At 31.2% G+C, this 19,165-nt stretch overlaps 1 protein-coding gene across 2 annotated transcripts in view; it reads left to right on the top strand.

Moving 5' to 3' along the window:
- The window catches only part of LOC129916895 (pituitary homeobox homolog Ptx1), a 43,740-nt gene that overhangs the window by 13,624 nt on the left and 10,951 nt on the right, over positions 1–19,165 (top strand). The window contains exons 2-4 of one of the 2 annotated variants that reach the window (XM_055997098.1): positions 3,721–3,883; positions 3,944–4,111; positions 18,351–18,482. In XM_055997098.1, the coding sequence (XP_055853073.1) occupies positions 3,745–3,883; positions 3,944–4,111; positions 18,351–18,482 (439 nt within the window). In that variant the 5' untranslated portion in view covers positions 3,721–3,744. Of the gene's footprint in view, positions 1–3,720; positions 4,112–18,350; positions 18,483–19,165 lie in introns of both variants that reach the window. The other variant, XM_055997097.1, reaches the window with a different exon arrangement.

Raw genomic sequence — 19,165 nt, 5'->3', positions numbered from 1 at the left:
GGCGAAATGGTAATTCATTCATATGCATATGTAAACGTCATCTGTTCAGGGTTTTTTTTTTTACTAATTTTAAAACACCACTAAATTTTGCGACGTTGACGTCTGTTCCATATAGCCATCAATTGATCCAAAGGTACCACCTACACTTTCAGTTAAAAAATTTTTCAAATAGATACTCTCTATAGATTTAGTGGTTCCATTTGCGTGAGTGATATAGAAGCCAAAATATTTGCCATCTGGTTCTTTAAGGCCATGTGTGAATTGCGTTAAATAGTTAACACCGTGTAAAATTTTTGACACTATTGAGGTGAATAAAAAATTTTCAGCTGTTAAAAATTTATTGGGCTCTGGGACCTGGTTAAATTTGAGTTAAATTTTGTTTGCAGATGGTTTTGTTTTTTTTTTTATTAAAAAGAAGTATCATGGCAGAAAAAAGGCAGGAAAAATTTTAAACAATAAATTTTTTTTTTAAATTTTTTTGTTCACCTCAATAGTGTCAAAAATTTTACACGGTGTTAACTATTTAACGCAATTCACACACGACCTAAATAATGAAATATGTTCTTCAACAATTATTGTTTCTCTATATAGTATTTTGCGCATTTTTTCTAAGCGACAATTTTCTTATTTTTGCGATCGAGGCTATAGCTGAAGCTGCCCTATCTGATACACGATTTTTTTTTTCAAATACCTATTTCAAAAAGTTGGAGACAACGCAGGATAGCTTACAGAAGCAGGAGATTCCTTCTTCAGTTTTTACTAGGGCAAGTTTAGAATCCGTAAAAAAATCTAACTCGACATGACAATGAGGTATGTATGACGTATTGACGATGACGGAGCGAAAAAAATGGTTATTGCAATTCTGTCTGTCTCTCTCTTACTAGAGCCACAAGGCTACAGGCCAAACTTGGTAGTTATGCGTTTTGGAGGATTCCCTCCTAAAGGTTAATTGAGATATAGTACTTTTTTTTAGATTTTCTAAACAAAAAACTTGATTTTGTGATTCTCTAACGCGTATATCTCAAAATCCTAACGTGCTAGATTTTTGTTGACTTCGGATTCGAACTCAGCACATCTAAAACCATAAAAAAAGTATACTTTTGTTCCTAAGAGAAACAAACCTGAAGCTTTAGAAGGCAGTGTATCGAAAGGTTTATCATAGATAAGATATTTCTAAATAGAAAAATAGTATATTAAATAAAAAAACACGTATAAATTTGTTTTAATGTATTTTAATATAGTTTTCTTTACATATTTGTCTTTTAAATATAACGGGCGTTGAGATTTTACATTTCCCTTAATAATTAAGATGTTTTTCATGTGGGATTTACTAAAAACTGCAGGATTTCAATATTTTTGCTGTTTTTGTCAATTAGTATCTTAAAATGTGTGTAAACTTTAATGAATAAATACAAATTTGGTGTCATATGATAGATCATGTTATGAGAAATAAGTCCTCCAAATTTTGAGCTCAATACGAATAATAGTTTAATTTTTGTACTAGGTCAACCGAATCTAAAAGGGTTATTTTCTACAAACTACTTACATATATTTTTCAAAAATCATTTTTAAAAAAACGGTACGTGCTCTTTCATAACATCAAAATATTATTTGAAGGAAAAAAAAAGATACATTTTGCAGACCAGTGTAATCTTAATCTTCATCGCTTTCACTGGAAAAGAACGTTTCCCCCGCGGGAGTTGAAATAATGACGACAGAAGCATTAGTTGCTGCGAATTCAGTACTGGTTTTTGAGGAATTCTTCTTTTGCATCTTCCGTCTCCTTTTCCAATAACCATTTTTGTAGAAATTCTTTGATCGGTAAATTCGATGGGATTTTCTTTTGCTTGTCTGTGAAATTCACCTTTTTATCTACGACCAATAGAAGCAAAGATTATTTGACAAAAACATAACTTCAAGATGGTGGTCTAAAGGTGAATTTTACAGGGTTAAGGTTTTCGGCACATAATTTTAAACCATAAGTGTAAAATAAAACAAAAACAACACCTCAGTTTGTTTTCCCATACAAAACTGTTCACAATGTTGTGATAATATTCCTATGAAAACACAATATGTAGGTGCCTACAGAATAATCGTAACCTGTGCAAAAACAATTATTGTTCATCAATATCACATCGTGTCGTCGACATAAAAAAGAAATCAGCAACATCATGCAATGGCTTACCCGAAAATCTCTCCTCGCATCATATCAATGTAAATATAAATCTTAGTAGTACACAATGAGTGTTCCTTCTACTCCTTCTCTCATCATTCTCATTCAAGTTTGCTCACACAGTTGTGATGGCGTTGTGGATAATAGTAACTCTTCTCAAGAAGCCGCAATTGTTATCAGTTTGATACCAGATAAATTGTTCTAGATATGCATGTGTTGGTTAAATAACCATGGGCGGATCGAAAGAAATTGACACTAGTGATAATTTGTTTTTTTTTTTTTTTTTAACTCAAATTGGAATTTAATTAAGACATCTAGCATAGTAAATTGTCTGTATTAAATTTTTAAAGTTGCAGTTGTGTATTTGAAATGCCTTTATTTGGAAAAGTATAAGATTAATGTAGAACTGATTTTAAATAAAACTGCATGATATTATACTCATGTTTTTTTTCAAATTAACTAGTTAATCCGTTTATCCAATTATTCGGTGCAACATATCGCAGGGATGAAAGCTGAGAATAATAGGGTTGTTTGTTTAATGGAAATGTCTTCAGGCATACAACCGTATAATTTAGAGCTGTAGGAAATCGTATGTATTCGTTACTAAAATGCGGGTATTTGCTTCATTAACGAGTAACGAAACGTTACTTTCTAAACAGTATCGTTACTCGTATGTTTCGTTACTGGGTACTAAAGTAACGAAACATACCTACGAGTAACGACCCGATTCCAATTTCAATACTAAATCCGATGTACATATGAGATACGAAACGAAGTGATACACTCAATTTGTCGCATTTAGCATCGTATCGATATCGTTGACGTGGTCAGAATGCTAACTCCAGATAATTATCTGGAGTTTACTTTTCTCTCGATAAAAACAGTAGTGTCAAGTTACCGCTGTGTTATTGATATTAAATTTTCTCTATGTAGCCGAAATATACCCATGCAACCAATGTGTTTATGACCTTTTTGTTAATGGTCTTGAAATGTAGCTTAAGAATGTACAAAAGTTTTTTGGTTTTTCAAAAAAATTGTTTATTTTCAGTGCAAAATTTTCAACTAAAAAAAAGCAGAGAAAATGCGGCTTGAAAATCACTCTCAATAGAAAAAAAATTAAAAATTGTTCGACATGGTGGTATTGAAGTGCTAATATTCCGAGATCTTGGCGATGTACTTTTGAAATAAAGGTCTCTAAAGAATTGTGATAAGATTACTGAACGAAAGTAGCGAAACAATATACGAAAAATACGAAGCATACGAAATTAACGAGTAACGATACTATTGATGCGGGTACTAGTATAAAAAGTAACGTATACATGCGGGTACTAATTTTATCGTTACTTTTACAGCCCTAGTTTAATTCGTAGCCAGCGATATGTTCTACTTCTAGACAGCCTTTTATGATAGTGTTATTTTCGGAATACAGGAAAATGTGATTTTTCCTATTTTTTATTCGCTAACAAATTAAAGTCCTTAAATTATATTTCTGTAAAATTGTGTTTGAATGCAAAAACTAATCTTTCTTTCTCATTTTATTTTTTCAGAACTCTATCTTACAAAACTAAATTATGGAACGCAATAATGTTTTACAAAACATTAACGACTCGACTGGGTTATGCCTTCAAGATCTAGTTGGAAGCGCAAACTCAGCGATGAACAACAATACGGGCAATACGAATTCAAGTTCGGGTAGCAATAGCGGTAACGGTAATTCAAACAGTATAGGAAACCACAATATGCATAATCATCAAAACCTACATGATTCAGCATCTAGTGTATCAGCGGCAATTTCGGGGCTAATGCCTTTAAGTGGAGTTAATCTGAGTCAACTTCAACACTCTTCGCAAGAACTTGGTCATCATCATCATCACCATCCCATCGGTCCACCTCATACTCCAACCAGCGTGTTACATGAACCGTTAGAGAAATTAAAAAGTAAGTAAGGTTTGATTGTATTTGGTGCATTTTATAAGAAAGTTTTCTGAGAAAAAAAAATAACTTAGAACCAACGAAAACCAATTTGATTCAATTGTTTCGGAATGATTTTGTGCCGAAGTCGATAATAGTGAAATCAAAGTGGAACAACGTTAATTTTAAGGGGATCCTTAATCACAAAGAAGAGCATCGTTAAATCAAACTTTGAAAAAAAGCGCACCCCACGGCGGCGGGCGGTCGATCTTGCTATACTTGGGCTAACAAACGGGGGTCTACTTTTAATTTTATTTTAAAGATGCTTGATGTAACTCAAATTCGAAAAAAACATTGACCGTGTTACATTTTATGATGTGTTTTTACCCTCAGTATACATCGAGTCTGAAAAAAAATTTTAATAAAATTTTTATTAATTTAGTAATTTAAAGGAAAATGGCAGTTGAAATCTTCCCAAAAAAGGAAAAAATGTTAAAAACCTTTTAAAAACCTTTTAAAAACCTTTTTTTAACACCAACTAAAATTAAAGAAGTAAACGTTATAAATAAAATTTGTATTACTTTAGTAATTTAAAGGCAAATGGCAGTTGAAATCTTCCCAAAAAAGAAAAAAATGTTAAAAGGTTACTCCACCAACTAAAATTAAAGAAGTACACGATCACATCAAAAGTTTCCGAACAGTTGACTCACATTATTGCAAACTCATTCGCGGCATGGAATTTTTTCGGGGAATTCTTGGATGGGGGTGGGATAAACAAATGCCAAATTGGCAGAAGGCAGAATAGTCCAAGAGCTAGTGGCACATTTGACTAAGGTAGCTCTTGTAAGGCTGAAAATTCGTACAGTGGTAGTTTTTAGCATGCTAAGTAAGAAAATCTTGGTCTGGCAGACCTCAGCGGTGCACATCATATATATATATATATGACCTTGAAAGTTTAATTTTCAACTTTTTTTGCCCAAAATTTGACTTTGAAATCCATTATTTCAAAAAGTATTGATTAAAATAACTTGATTTAAAAACTAATATTAAGTGTAATATTCTGCCTTTTGAAAAATGTATCACTCATACCTGTAGGTGTTGCCGTCGTTTTTAAATATTTTTTTTTTTATTTTGAGTTACTTTTTTAGAAAATTGCCCCTCCCTCCTAAACGGGGGGAGATAGACCCCCCTACAAGAATCCGTTACTAATTTTCCCCGCCTAAGTTATCGTAAATTCCTCAAAAAATATAAATTCAAAAATAAAAATCTGAACCAAAAATGGTTTTCTTAGGCGGAGAAAATTAGTAAAAGATTCTTGTAGAGGAGTGAAATACAAGCATTTTTTACTATAGAAAGGGGGGTCTATCTCAACCCGTTTAGGAGGGAGGGGCAATTTTCTAAAAAAGTAACTCAAAATAAAAAAAAAATTATTTAAAAACGACGGCAACACCTACAGGTATGAGTGATACATTTTTCAAAAGGCAGAATATTACACTTAATATTAGTTTTTAAATCAAGTTATTTTAATCAATACTTTTTGAAATAATGGATTTCAAAGTCAAATGTTGGGCAAAAAAAGTTGAAAATTAAACTTTCAAGGTCATATATATATATGATGTGCACCGCTGAGGCCTGCCAGACCAAGATTTTCTTACTTAGCATGCTAAAAACTACCACTGTACGAATTTTCAGCCTTACAAGAGCTACCTCAGTCAAATGTGCCACTAGCTCTCGTACTAGAATCTCCGGCAAAGCTGAAAATTGGCCGAGATTGTTGAAGAAGGTGTGAAAAAGATAGTTTTACAAAAGCAAAATGCTAAGTGGACGCAAAAAGGGGTGGCAAAAGCGCCCAGAGCTTGAATTTTTATCCATTAAGTTCGATGGGATGAACAAATTGAAGTTTAAAGCCGTTAGTGTAGCTGGAGTAGCTCGACTAGAAATAGCCCCAGATTAATTTATTCGCGTTTTTTGTTAAAATATAATGAGAATGACGAATTGATGATTGTTGAGCAACCTAAACTCGTCTCGCCGTAGAGTTTCAGCATTCGGTTTTTGTGAACAAATAATTCTTTTCCACGGATTCCAATTAAACTTTACACTTGAACAAACAATAGATGCGGACGCAAGGAGAAGATTGACGGGCATTACCCATTTTACAAATTCAATATCTACTGGACAAAGAGCCATGGAATAAGATCAACCATAATTTCACATGTAGTTAATCAAAGTGTAAATCAAAAAGATTCAGGACGCGACAAACAGTTCAGAAAAACACTAAATTTTGAAAGATTCTAAAAGTTTAAAAAGAAATGTGAATCCACTCGATTGCGAAGAAATGAACAAAGTAACATTTTTAATATTAAATCTGGTCGCTGTGAACCTGAAATTGTTTATGAATTTCTGTTAGATGTTGGAAATAGTGAACAAAGACAGTGAGAGTTCAGAAAGTTCAGATGCGACATTTATTTGGAAGTACGCTAAGGATGAGGCAACCAATGTAAAAAAAAATGTTCTCCTTTTCCATGACGCCTATTCCTTTGTCGTTATGCCATTTAGACGGAACGGTATGCAATAAAAAGAAAAATCTGCGTTAGTGAAAATTTTAAGAATTTAAGCACTTTACCTTCTCAAATCGATGTAGTTAAAGTTGATGTTTTTTTTTTTAATTTACTGCATCAAATATGTAACTAAATTATTCGGAAATATTTTTTAAAAAATTCTACAAATACTAAGCCATTATAAAGCTCTATGTATGTGTCTTTGACCGTTAAGCTTCTTTTTCTATTAAAGATTCTATTTTTCGTGGGGGCAGCAACCCATTTATTCGACTTATTTAAGCTTAATCTTAATCTAATCTAACAAACTACGACAAAAAAGACCAGAGATTTAAGGATTGAAAATTTAAACAAGCTGTTGTCCTTTTTCTAATAACAAAGTGGAAAAATCAAGATCGAGATGGCAATGATATTGCATCAGCATTAATAAAAAAAAAAAATTAAGAGAGTTTTCGAAGATGACATGACAAAACTAATAACATGGTCAGACTCTTGCGTTCTTCAAAACATAAATCCATAATGAATTGTGCAGCTTTAAATACTAGGATTTCCAAAATTATCAAATCTTTTCAAAGAAGAACGCGTCCATATTCTCAGTTATTGTAAATCTTTTGAATTGATGTTTAACTTCTCTAGAGAAGTAAACTTTGGAATAACTGCACAAGTCATCTTTTTAACGAGCCACAATTTATTTAAATTGTTAAAAAGTACTTAGATAAAAAAATCGAGCTTTTATCTCTTAGCAATTAAACTGAGATCCGTGTAGAAAAAGAAATTATAAAATATGTAGATCGAAAACAAAAAACAGAACATCTCTTTTGAATTTAAATGCGATGAACACTACCTTAACTGTGAGTGGGCAGAGTTTGGGAGTTGAAACAACGAGACAGATAATCGTAACAATCTTGAAAAACTATGGACGAAAATATAAAAAGTTATTAAAAAGAGGACATTTGAAAAATAGAGAACAAAAAAAGAATATTATGTAAAAAGATCAGAGTTGAAAAAGAGAACATGTTCTCTTTAAAAAAGATGTTCTGGAAACCCTAGTTTATGGTCATTTGACACAAGTACAGAACAATTTACAAAAACTAGCAGAAAAATATGTTGGACAGCGAGAATAAGAAATATTTAGAGGTAATCTCAATGGAAGGTCGGCTATCGGCTAATATATTCCTCCATGAATTCGCCCTTATACATGTCACAGAAGAAAAAATTTTCGGTTTTTTTGCTTCGGTCAACCGGTTTTTTTCGGTTTCTTTGTCCTCCCAGTTAAAACCGGTTTTAAAAAAAAAAAAAACAAAAAACCGGAAAAAAAACATCGAACAAAAAAATACCCGACGAGACAAAAAACTGAAAACCTTCAAAAATTTCATTCACTATCTCAACTAACTATATAATTATCAATTTTCATTATTACTCAGCTTAAAAAAATCTTAAAAACTCCTACTAAGAGTGAGTTAAGAACTCTTATAGCAAAATCAAACTAAATAAAATGCACGACTTGGTCGCACGAACTTGCTCTTAGAGTTAAAGTTGCTTTAATTTTTAAGACTTTTTTTATAGAAATTTGGAAAAAAAAAATAATAAAATTCGTTTTTTAAAAAAATAAAATAAAATCTGAAATCAAATTGCCCTCCAAAACAAGTATGCAGTTTTGATTGATATGTTAAGATGCATTTTTAGAAAAAAAATTTCCAAAATCGTTAGAGCTATTTTTTAAAAAACTAATTTTTTGTATATATTTTGTTGGAAAAAATGTTTTAAAATAAAATTGGTATGCCATTTTGTTGAAATCACTAATCAACATCTAAAAACAAAATTTCAAAAAAATTCAATGTCCCGTTTTTGAAAATTTGATTTAAAAAAAAAAAAAATTCAAAATTTTTTTAAAAATCCAAAAATTATTTTTTTGGAAACTTGTTTTTTGGTTTATATTTAAATTATATAAATGCTTCTTCACAAAAAGTTTCGTTGAAATCGAATAAGCAGTTTCGGAGATAATCGGATTTGAAACAAACGGTTCTATGGCAGGTACCGTTAATAATGATTTTCAAAAAAAAAAAACTTTCATTAGAAGATAGACCTTAGCTTAAAACTAACATTTGAATTTTTTAAATAAAATCGTTGGAGCCGTTTTCGAGATATTTCAATTTTACTAAAATCGGTATATGACAAGTACCGTTATTTTTGGTCCAAAATAATTAATTCCAAAAATCCCTCTGGAGAGTCGCCAAATAACGCTACATACCAAGTTTGACATTAATCGGACCATCCGTTTAGGCTGCAGCTCCTTATACAGACAGACAGACAGACTGACAGACAGACGGACTTCCAGGACCCACTTTTTTGGCATTGTCTACCATCGTAATGTCATGAAAAAATGTTATCTCAACTTTTTTTTTTTTTTACGAATGCATAACTGGATATATAGTAATAGTACCTATATCGCAAGTAAAAAAGCTTTGCTTAGGGATTTTCTTCAAAAAGTTTTGTTTTTGGTTGACAAATTAGGTTAATTTTTTTTTTACTGTCAAATCAAGCAAAAAACCGAAAACATGTTTTTCCAAAAACCGGTTTTTTGCCCGGTTTAACCCAAAGGAAAAAAACCGAAAACCGGTTTTGTACTAACAACCGCCATTCCTAAGCACAAGTGCAAAACTAATCGATAGGAAAGAATATGTTGTGCAAACAATTTTAATTGAACAACTCATATTTGTATGTTAAAAATTGTTCTGCCCATCCAAGTCATCATTAGCTGTGTTCTATTTTCATCGTTATCCACATTGGGTCATTATATTTATTTGCGAAACAATAACAAAACAAAATCCTGCTTTTGTTGTAAAGCTAATAAAAACAATCTGATCTGATCTGAATCGCGAGGAAAATAAAACACAGCTATTGTTCATTTTGTTTTTTGTAAAACAAATTCTCATATTTGAGCTTTACTTTTGTACAGGGGAAAAATCTTTGCAAAAAATGATTCTTCAATCTCATTCTGCGCAAAACTATCTTCAGACTTACTTAACCCCTTAATACCAGGGATCAAAGACATTTGAGAGGTCTTATTAAGCTATATTCCTTGTGTCAGTTACAGCTTTAAGTGCTCTAAAGGCACGTGTCCATTTGAGAATGAAAATGCTCCGAGTAGTCATCAAGCTTCCTGAGAGTTAATACATTTAAAAAACAATCAACACTCAAAAACTTTGAAGAAAACTTGATTACTACACTCAGTATGTTTACTCTTAAATGAACACGCTCTTTCAGAGTTAAGACACTTTCTTTGTACGTAAAGTAGGCACTTACTCCATACTAAAGATACAACTACATCATTGTATTCCATTTCCAATGGGAAGAGTTCTATTGAATGGAGCAATATTGGTTATTTTGAGCAACACGGAAACAGGTCTTTCAAAATACCATAAGGAAACATTTTGAAGAGGACATAAATTTCCAATGAATTGAAGAATGGATAGTGCCACTTTAATTATTGCCATGTGGATGTTTTTTTTACTTAATCTATTCAAAGGCACGGCACAAAATGCATTGAACCTATACCTAGATAAATATGTATATAAACTAATCTTCAACTCCCATGACGGTTTGTTTTTGTCGTATTTATGGGCTTCATAATTTGTTCCTATTATATTAATGATGGCACACAAAAATTTTCATGCACATGAACAGAATTCCGGAACGGGCACAGTTCCGAACTGAGATAACCATATGTACGTTGGGATGATTTTATTGTAATTTTTAAATTGTGCGTGTGAAAACGAAAATTGTATCCAACTAAATTTATTTTTTTTGGAGACTAAGGTTGCTTCATTTTGAAAATAGAAAACTGAAAAAAAGAAACAAATGCCACATACCACATTTTATTTCTATTTATATGCCACATACGAGTATTTTTTAGATCATGATTCATGAACCCATAGCAAATTTTGCGATTGGAAATACAATCAAAGTGTTAGTTTGCAGTTTGAAATATCTATCGAAGCATGCGTCGGATATCGTATTTAAAAGTCTGGCAGCTTAAATTGGTTGTAATAATTAAAAAAAACTCAATTAAAAACGAGAAAACTTTATATCCTTTTTTTAACTACGCCTACTTTCTTGAACAAATAAATTCAATCCCAAATGCCGAAATTTTTTTTCAAAAATCCGTATAAATTTTCCGATATTCCCATCTAATTTCATCCCATGGATAAAATGGTTTTTGAATTTCAAATTTATTTTAGAAATAATATTTTGAGTGGATATAATGGATTTTGATGCGAATAAAATTGTTTGGATATAATGGGTTTTGAAACAAAAACTCAAGTGGATAAAATGGGTTTTGAAATTAACCTCTAACTTTGTGGTCTGATTTCTATGCCAAAAAATGTAATTAGAGACTGAAACTTGGGCGCAACGTATGTATTTGAATAATAGAAACAAAACCTCATACCTAAGTTATTTTTTTTTGAAAAGTGGATATAATGGGTTTTGATTCTGATCCACACAATTTACAAATTTTAAAAGAAATATTATAATTAAGAATAGTTATAGTGACATTTTATATTTAACAATTTAAATAGTGATAAATGGCACTCAGTATAAATAAATGACTTATGTGGGGTGAAGAATTTTAGGGAAAGATTAACATAACGAAAATACAAAAAAATTAAATACAAGAATTGAAAAAGAAAAAATTTACCTACATTATTTTTTTTAATATAAGAAAAATATTAAGTTTAAAACTAATTGATGTAGGTCAACAAAACTTCGATTTGGTAATGATCAATTTCAAGAAGCCATATTTTAATTTTTTTTTCAAGTATAATTGTAAGATACGAATGCAACGAATATTTTCAGGAAACATATTAAAGAGTTTATATGACACAATGGAGTAGAAGTTTCTAAAGTGAGTCGTTCGAAATGAGGGGACGGATAAATAGCTGTCAAGGTTGCTTCGCAAATTGCGGGCCCCAAAGTTTGGACTCTGTAGATATCCACATCTCATAAAGAATATTTTAGAAACTTTAAAATAATATAAATGTCTCACAGGTAGAATGTTCAGTGATCTAAATAGCACCATAGAAGGATACAACCGGTTGACACCACAGATTTTCCTGATAGCACACTTTTGCAAAATGAGCAAAGGCTGAATTTTAGTTAGGTAAGCCCCGCCCCAGCAACTAATCCCATACTGAAGTTTAGAATGGAATATTCCATAATAGGCTGTTTTTAAGGTTTTGTGATCACAAAATTTTTTGAGGTGGTAAAGACTACGGATCGATGAACGTAGATATTGCTTCAAAGTTGAAATGTGATTTGTCCAACTCATATTTTGATCAATCGAAATACCTAGGTATTTAAAATCACTTACTATTTCAACATTAAAACAATTGCCACAACAGACTTCACCTTCATTAAATTGCGATAGAGTACCACCACCATTGCATGTACAGTTTAACATTCTATAACGTTGACAGTTTTGAACATGGAATAATATATTTACTTCAGGAATAGCTTGTGTTCTTAGACTGAAAAACATTAATTTAGTTTTATTGCTTACATTAAGTTTGTGTTTTGCAAACCAGATACGCAGTAGGTGGATATCAAAATTTAAATCAGTTTATGAACGTTCGTTTTGGATATCCCGGCAGTTGCAACAATGCTTCGGTTTACGAATACGAACGCAGCTCAATTGACAGATTGTTGGAATATTCCCACAAAGAGATTTTTCTTCTATACCTATCCTTGTTTTTTTTTTTATTTAAAAATATGTATGTACGTGACTTCTGAACTTTCGAATTCTCTTTTTATATCCTTCTTACTAAAGGGCATCATGGATGAGAGTGATTTCGTTTCCTAAAAACTTTTCCCCAAAGAACAGACTTATTCTTACGACCCGATATGAACTCGGACTCTATTGCAAACCAATTGGGATCAGCATCTGTCTAGAATTTTCGATCACTTTCATTGCAATGAAACATAAATAATTTATTTTTACTTTTTTATAGATATGTACATACATATTTTCTCCAGCTATCTGTCAGTTTACAGTTGCAAATAGCTAAGATAATCCAGTTTATCTACATTTATAAGCACAAGTCTTGCACACACAGTGAGCCTGAACAAGTTTAAGGTTGACCTAAAATGACGACAAAAACTAAAAATGAGGCTTTGTTCCTGAAGGCCTCAGCAATAATAATACGTTTTTACCAAAATCGGATTAGCTTCCTTTTTCGAGATACCCCCCGTAAACGATTTTTTTTTTCGAAAAAAATTCATATCAACGCAAGGCTCGAGTACGATAACTTGGCGCCGAGAATTAAAAACAGTTTTTTGTAGAGGTATTCAATACATTCATTTTTTGTTATAGGAGGGAGGGTCTATGCCCCCCTTTTAGGAGGGAGGAGCAATTTTATACAAAACTACTAAAAAAATTAATAAAAAACAACGGCAATACTTACAGTTATCAGTGATACCTTTTTCAAAAGCTAGAATTGTACACTTAATTTGAGTTTTTAAATCAAGATATTTTAATCAGTAGTTTTTGAAATAATCGATTTCAAAGTCAACATTTGGGAAAAATAAGTATGAAAAAATACATTGAATACTATTTTTGTCAAGACTATGGATTTCAATACGGGATAAATCTATAAAATAACCTCAATAAATTCCTAATCAAATACTGAAAACCACATCTTTCTATGCCTTCTAGTTTTTGAGAAAATTGAAAAATAGGAAAACTACTTTCTTTATCGGGCTCACAAATGAGCGTTCTGGTACCACACTGGTACAAGAAATTTTATTTTTAAGATCCAATTTTAAATGGAAATAAAGCCCAATTCTGGAGTCAAAGTAGATTAAGCAAAATACTTTTTAATTTTTGATTTTTGATAACGGTTAAGCCAAATAGCCAAGAAAATAAAATTCCGATAAAGAAAGTAGTTTTCCTATTTTTCAATTTTCTCAAAAACTAGAAGGCATAGAAAGATGTGGTTTTCAGTATTTGATTAGGAATTCATTGAGGTAATTTATTTTATAGATTTATCCCGTATTGAAATCCATAGTCTTGACAAAAATAGTATTCAATGTATTTTTTCATACTTATTTTTCCCAAATGTTGACTTTGAAATCGATTATTTCAAAAACTACTGATTAAAATATCTTGATTTAAAAACTCAAATTAAGTGTACAATTCTAGCTTTTGAAAAAGGTATCACTGATAACTGTAAGTATTGCCGTTGTTTTTTATTAATTTTTTTAGTAGTTTTGTATAAAATTGCTCCTCCCTCCTAAAAGGGGGGCATAGACCCTCCCTCCTATAACAAAAAATGAATGTATTGAATACCTCTACAAAAAACTGTTTTTAATTCTCGGCGCCAAGTTATCGTACTCGAGCCTTGCGTTGATATGAATTTTTTTCGAAAAAAAAATCGTTTACGGGGGGTATCTCGAAAAAGGAAGCTAATCCGATTTTGGTAAAAACGTATTATTATTGCTGAGGCCTTCAGGAACAAAGCCTCATTTTTAGTTTTTGTCGTCATTTTAGGTCAACCTTAAACTTGTTCAGGCTCACTGTGCACAACTGCTGCATCCTGCTTGTTTCAATTTTAGAACTTAGCAGTTCTCTTTAATCATTCTGGCAAAACTTCAAAGGTAACATCGTTGTTTTATGTATTTAATAATAATTATTTGGTTTCTTCCAACCTTGGTTATGGGCCCAGCAGCCAGCACGCTTCCACTGTTCACTTGACTTCAATATATAATGTTTGTGTGGCCTTTTATATGATGAAACGTTGTAATTTTAATGCTTGCGAACGTAGAATCCTCGATAACGATGTTTACATCGTAGTTTTTGCTGTACTTTTTTAAATGCACGAAGGGTTAACACTACGATGCGAAAAGTCCATAGTAAAAGTAATTTCTGAGCTATATTTCTTTCATTTGATACCAACCGTCCAAAGTGCCCACTTCCCATTCTCCTCTAAAAATCAAAATTAGGGACCCAATTATTTCAAGGAGACTTTTTTTATTATGTCGAACAATATTCAGGCTGCTGAGCGAGATCTAAAAGAACACCATAACATACATACGTATTTGAACATCCGTTAAATAATCCAAGCGAAACAATAAAAAAAAATTGAAAAACAACGGAACGTGCCCTTTTTTAAAAATATAAAAAAAGGAAGATGAGGATGCTGTCACAGACACACATAAGAAACACACTTCATAAAAAAGACATATCAATAAAACTGTTTAAATCTATTTATGGTCTTTTTTTAATGTCAACAAATTAGTACCTACACAATGTACGTGATAGTTTAAATTAATCTGCTAGCATCAGAGTTGTGGTTTTAAAAAGAACAGTTATTATACTATTAGTTACCGAAAATAGAACGAAAGAACTCAACATTGAGTTTTTTTTTCTAGTGAATAAAAAAGAAGTCAATCGTGCACTTTGTTATTAGAGCATGAAATTTGCAGTGTTGGTAGTATTCAGTATATGAACGAATATAACAAGTAGTTTGGAGAATCATTTTGGATTACATCCGGATAGGTAGATACAAAAGTTTTTCTGTGATGCAGATGTTATTTTGCATTTCAAATTCCTTTAATTGATACATTTTTGGTCATGCTTTTTAGAAGCAAGCATCGTTCAAAATTTGCATATCTTACCTATCTGTATTATTACTACAGGATTTTTTTTAATATAGACGCTCTAAAAAGGTTTGCGGAAGCCTATACTCGTTGGGTGTCGAAGGCAATTGTTTAAAAATATTCAATTTTCGGGAAGAAACTCACAGCTTATGAGAAATAGCTTCCTAAGAATATGCCATAGCATTACTTCGACTTCTAGCCCAGTCGGGATGTACAAAAAATTAAGCTGAAATGGAAATAATTAGATCGTGCAATTTTTTTTCATAGGATGATAGAGGGGATCACTGGGAGCTTAAAACCAGTTTTTCGGGAAAATCGACCTTGTGCTTAAGCCGCCATCTTGGATTAAAGGTAAAACACGTTTTAGTGAATAACTCGGCCATTTTTGATTTTTGACAAAAATTATATATGTAAAACTTGTAGAAAATTTTATTTTCTATAACTTTTGTCTTAATAAATTTTTCTATATGACCTATATTTTTCGAGTTAATTTAAAAAAACTATACCCCTACTCAGCTTAAACTTTATACTCGCTTTGATTATAGATTTTAAGATCAACGCAATATGGGAGTGTTTTTATATGTTTTTGGGGATGATAAATCTAGCTGCAATGTTAGTTTTTGCAAATTCATGAAATTTTATAAACAAAAGGAACTATCTCAAAATTGGAAAGTGTCGTTTTAAACAAGATTAGTAAATATTATAATTGATGTCTAGCAAGACAAGCAAGTTTTTGAATTTTTCAAATCGGTTCATTAATGCCTGAGATATGACCAATTGTTTATAATAAAAGCTTAAAAGAGAGAGTGAGTTATAAACAATTGGTCATATCTCAGGCATTAATGAACCGAATTGAAAAATTCAAAAACTTGCTTGTCTTGCTAGACATCAATTATAATATTTACTAATCTTGTTTAAAACGACACTTTCCAATTTTGAGATAGTTCCTTTTGTTTATAAAATTTCATGAATTTGCAAAAACTAACATTGCAGCTAGATTTATCATCCCCAAAAACATATAAAAACACTCCCATATTGCGTTGATCTTAAAATCTATAATCAAAGCGGGTATAAAGTTTAAGCTGAGTAGGGGTATAGTTTTTTCAAATTAACTCGAAAAATATTGGTCATATAGAAAAATTTATTAAGACAAAAGTTATAGAAAATAAAATTTTCTACAAGTTTTACATATATAATTTTTGTCAAAAATCAAAAATGGCCGAGTTATTCACTAAAACGTGTTTTACCTTTAATCCAAGATGGCGGCTTAAGCACACGGTCGATTTTCCCGAAAAACTGGTTTTAAGCTCTCAGTGATCCCCTCTATCATCCTATGAAAAAAAATTGCACGATCTAATTTTTTCCATTTGAAATGTTTAATTCTACTGGGCTATTCAACGACTTTGACTGCACAACATGATTTAGTTTTAAAGCAAAAATTAGTTTGATACAAATTAGAAAATTCGACAACATAAAATGCAACTGTACTGTAAAAGTGAAGAATCACTAATGGTACCTATTTGTTTGAAAAATTTGTCGTTATATCTTTATTTGATCGCTGTGTGAAAAAATGAAGTAAAAAAAAACAAATTGTTATTCATTTCAAGAATCGAGATAGTTTAAGTACGAAAGCCAAAAAATTGGAGATGACAAAAAGATTTTGCAGGATTTTTTGCAGAAAGATTTTATGAGTGATTTTGAATCGAAAAATTCTATGTTCATTTTTACAGCTCTTGATTTATTTTATGATTTTATTGACAGAGATGTGGCCTCTTGATGACTGCGGTTAACAAAGTTGGGGAACGTGAATTTTGCAAATTCAATCCAAATTCTCAATTAAAATCAGATGTTAATGTTGATTTTTCATTATGAGCCGAATAAATGAGAGAAAGACACACTACGGAAGATTTGGCTCTTATATTTAATTAGAAATGGTCATAGCAGAGCGGAACTTACAATCGAAAGTGTGGGCAGTTGTAATTGCAAATTTTGTAGTGTTAGTGCGTTATGTTGCAGAAATTCAAAATATTAATTGCTGTGCACACGTTGCAAATCGACATTAAACGCTCCTTGCAATCAGTAGATACATACCGAGTTTTATTAAAAATCAAGAACCTTAATAAGTCACTTCCATCATTCTAATATGGCAATTACAACTTGGCTTGAAAGAGTTAAAACTGCTTCAAAGCTGTCCAACAAGATGGAGCCCGTGCAGCAAATCGTTCTTACGGTTTTCACAGACAGGACTATCACATATTCAGCATTGTTCTTGAAATTGGAAATAAGCGAAAAAGAATTGGCACAATTGGAAGATATGACATAAATCCTAAGACCATTAAAAAGGTTGCGACCACAATTTTATGTCAAGAAATTGTAACCATTTCCATTCTAAGAAAAATCATCAATGGACTTATAACTAAAACCTCATTAAAAAAGTTGAAATGATGAAAGGAAATTTGCGGCAAACGCTGCTTCTCTGCGGCAGGTCACTTTGTTTCCCTAAAAAAGATCGAGTCTATTAGCAAAAAAAGTAAGCTAGTTGACATTTTTGTTGAGGAATCAAAAATTGTTGCAATCAAGTGTTAATAAATTTATATCATTCCTAATCGATATTATGTTGAACATGTTTTAATTTCAAAACGAAAAACTATTGTTTTTTTTATATAAAGGTTTCTTGTCTTGAATTCTTTTTCAATTTGCTTTTTTAATATAAACAATTAAACAGGAATAAAGTTATGTTAAAAATAATACAATGTGGTAAACAGTAATTATAGAGATACGTTCTTAAATCTTTTTCAAGTTATTTATGCCTAGATGCGAGAATATTACGGCTACCCGAATACAGCCGGGTTACCTGGTGCGGTAAAAATTGTACATTTTTGCATTAGACCATTTTAATTTTTATTACCCTAGACAAATTTTTGTTCTATAACAATCGCTTTCCAATGACTTGTGCAATGTGCATGAAAAAAAAATATTTATAACTTACTTAAAATATTTATAACTTATAAATTTATTAAACTTGCAAAAACTCACATAATTTTTTTTTATTTCAGTTTGGGCCGAAACAGGAGATTTTCGTGAAACGACACATAGTTCAATGGCAGCTGTAGCAAATAGCTTGGATTCAACTCAATTAGGATATCAATCATCATTGTTGAGAACCAGAAGTAGAGAAAGAAAAGAAGGTAAGCCCAAAATAATAGTAAAAAAATTTCTTATAAGGCGTGTTTTTTCTACAACTCAGTAGCTACTCATTTTTTTATTTTATTCGAAAAAAAAATAAAAACAAATACTTACTTGTATATTTTATTATTGTTTTGCGAATAAAATGAAAAATGAGTAGCTACTGAGTATTAGAAAAAACACGCCTATTCTTACTTTTACATGACAGCTCTCATTCAAGTTCATGTGAATATTTTCTGCAATTCATCCCATGAAGAAAGTGGTTTTTGGGCCTTACTAATAATCAAATTTAAAGCTCAATTTAATATTTAACTAAATTCACCATTCTAATAACCAATTTTATAGTCAGTTTAAAGGCTAACGCTCAGTTAAATTTTATAGTTGAGTTTCCCAATGAAATATGTACAATTCAAATAAATATTAAAGTGAGTTTTAAACTTAATTATTAGTAGGGCCCTTTAACTCTTAAAATTCGTTTAAGTTGTGCATGAATACAATAGTAAAATTGGCGCAGGGAAAAAGACACAAAGGACATAAGAAATAACTTTACACTTCGAAAAATTTAGGTTCCACTTTTTTATACGAAATTTGTCAAATGTTTTGCAACTGCACTCTTAAATGGTAATTAAATATGTGACGAAAATTAGTCTAACGGCACTGTATGTATCACTATACGTATGTATAT

This window comes from Episyrphus balteatus, chromosome 3, assembly GCF_945859705.1.
Source record: "Episyrphus balteatus chromosome 3, idEpiBalt1.1, whole genome shotgun sequence".
Taxonomy (NCBI): domain Eukaryota; kingdom Metazoa; phylum Arthropoda; class Insecta; order Diptera; family Syrphidae; genus Episyrphus; species Episyrphus balteatus.
Note: the sequence above shows the minus strand (reverse complement) of the source record. Positions and strands in the feature narration are given on the sequence as shown.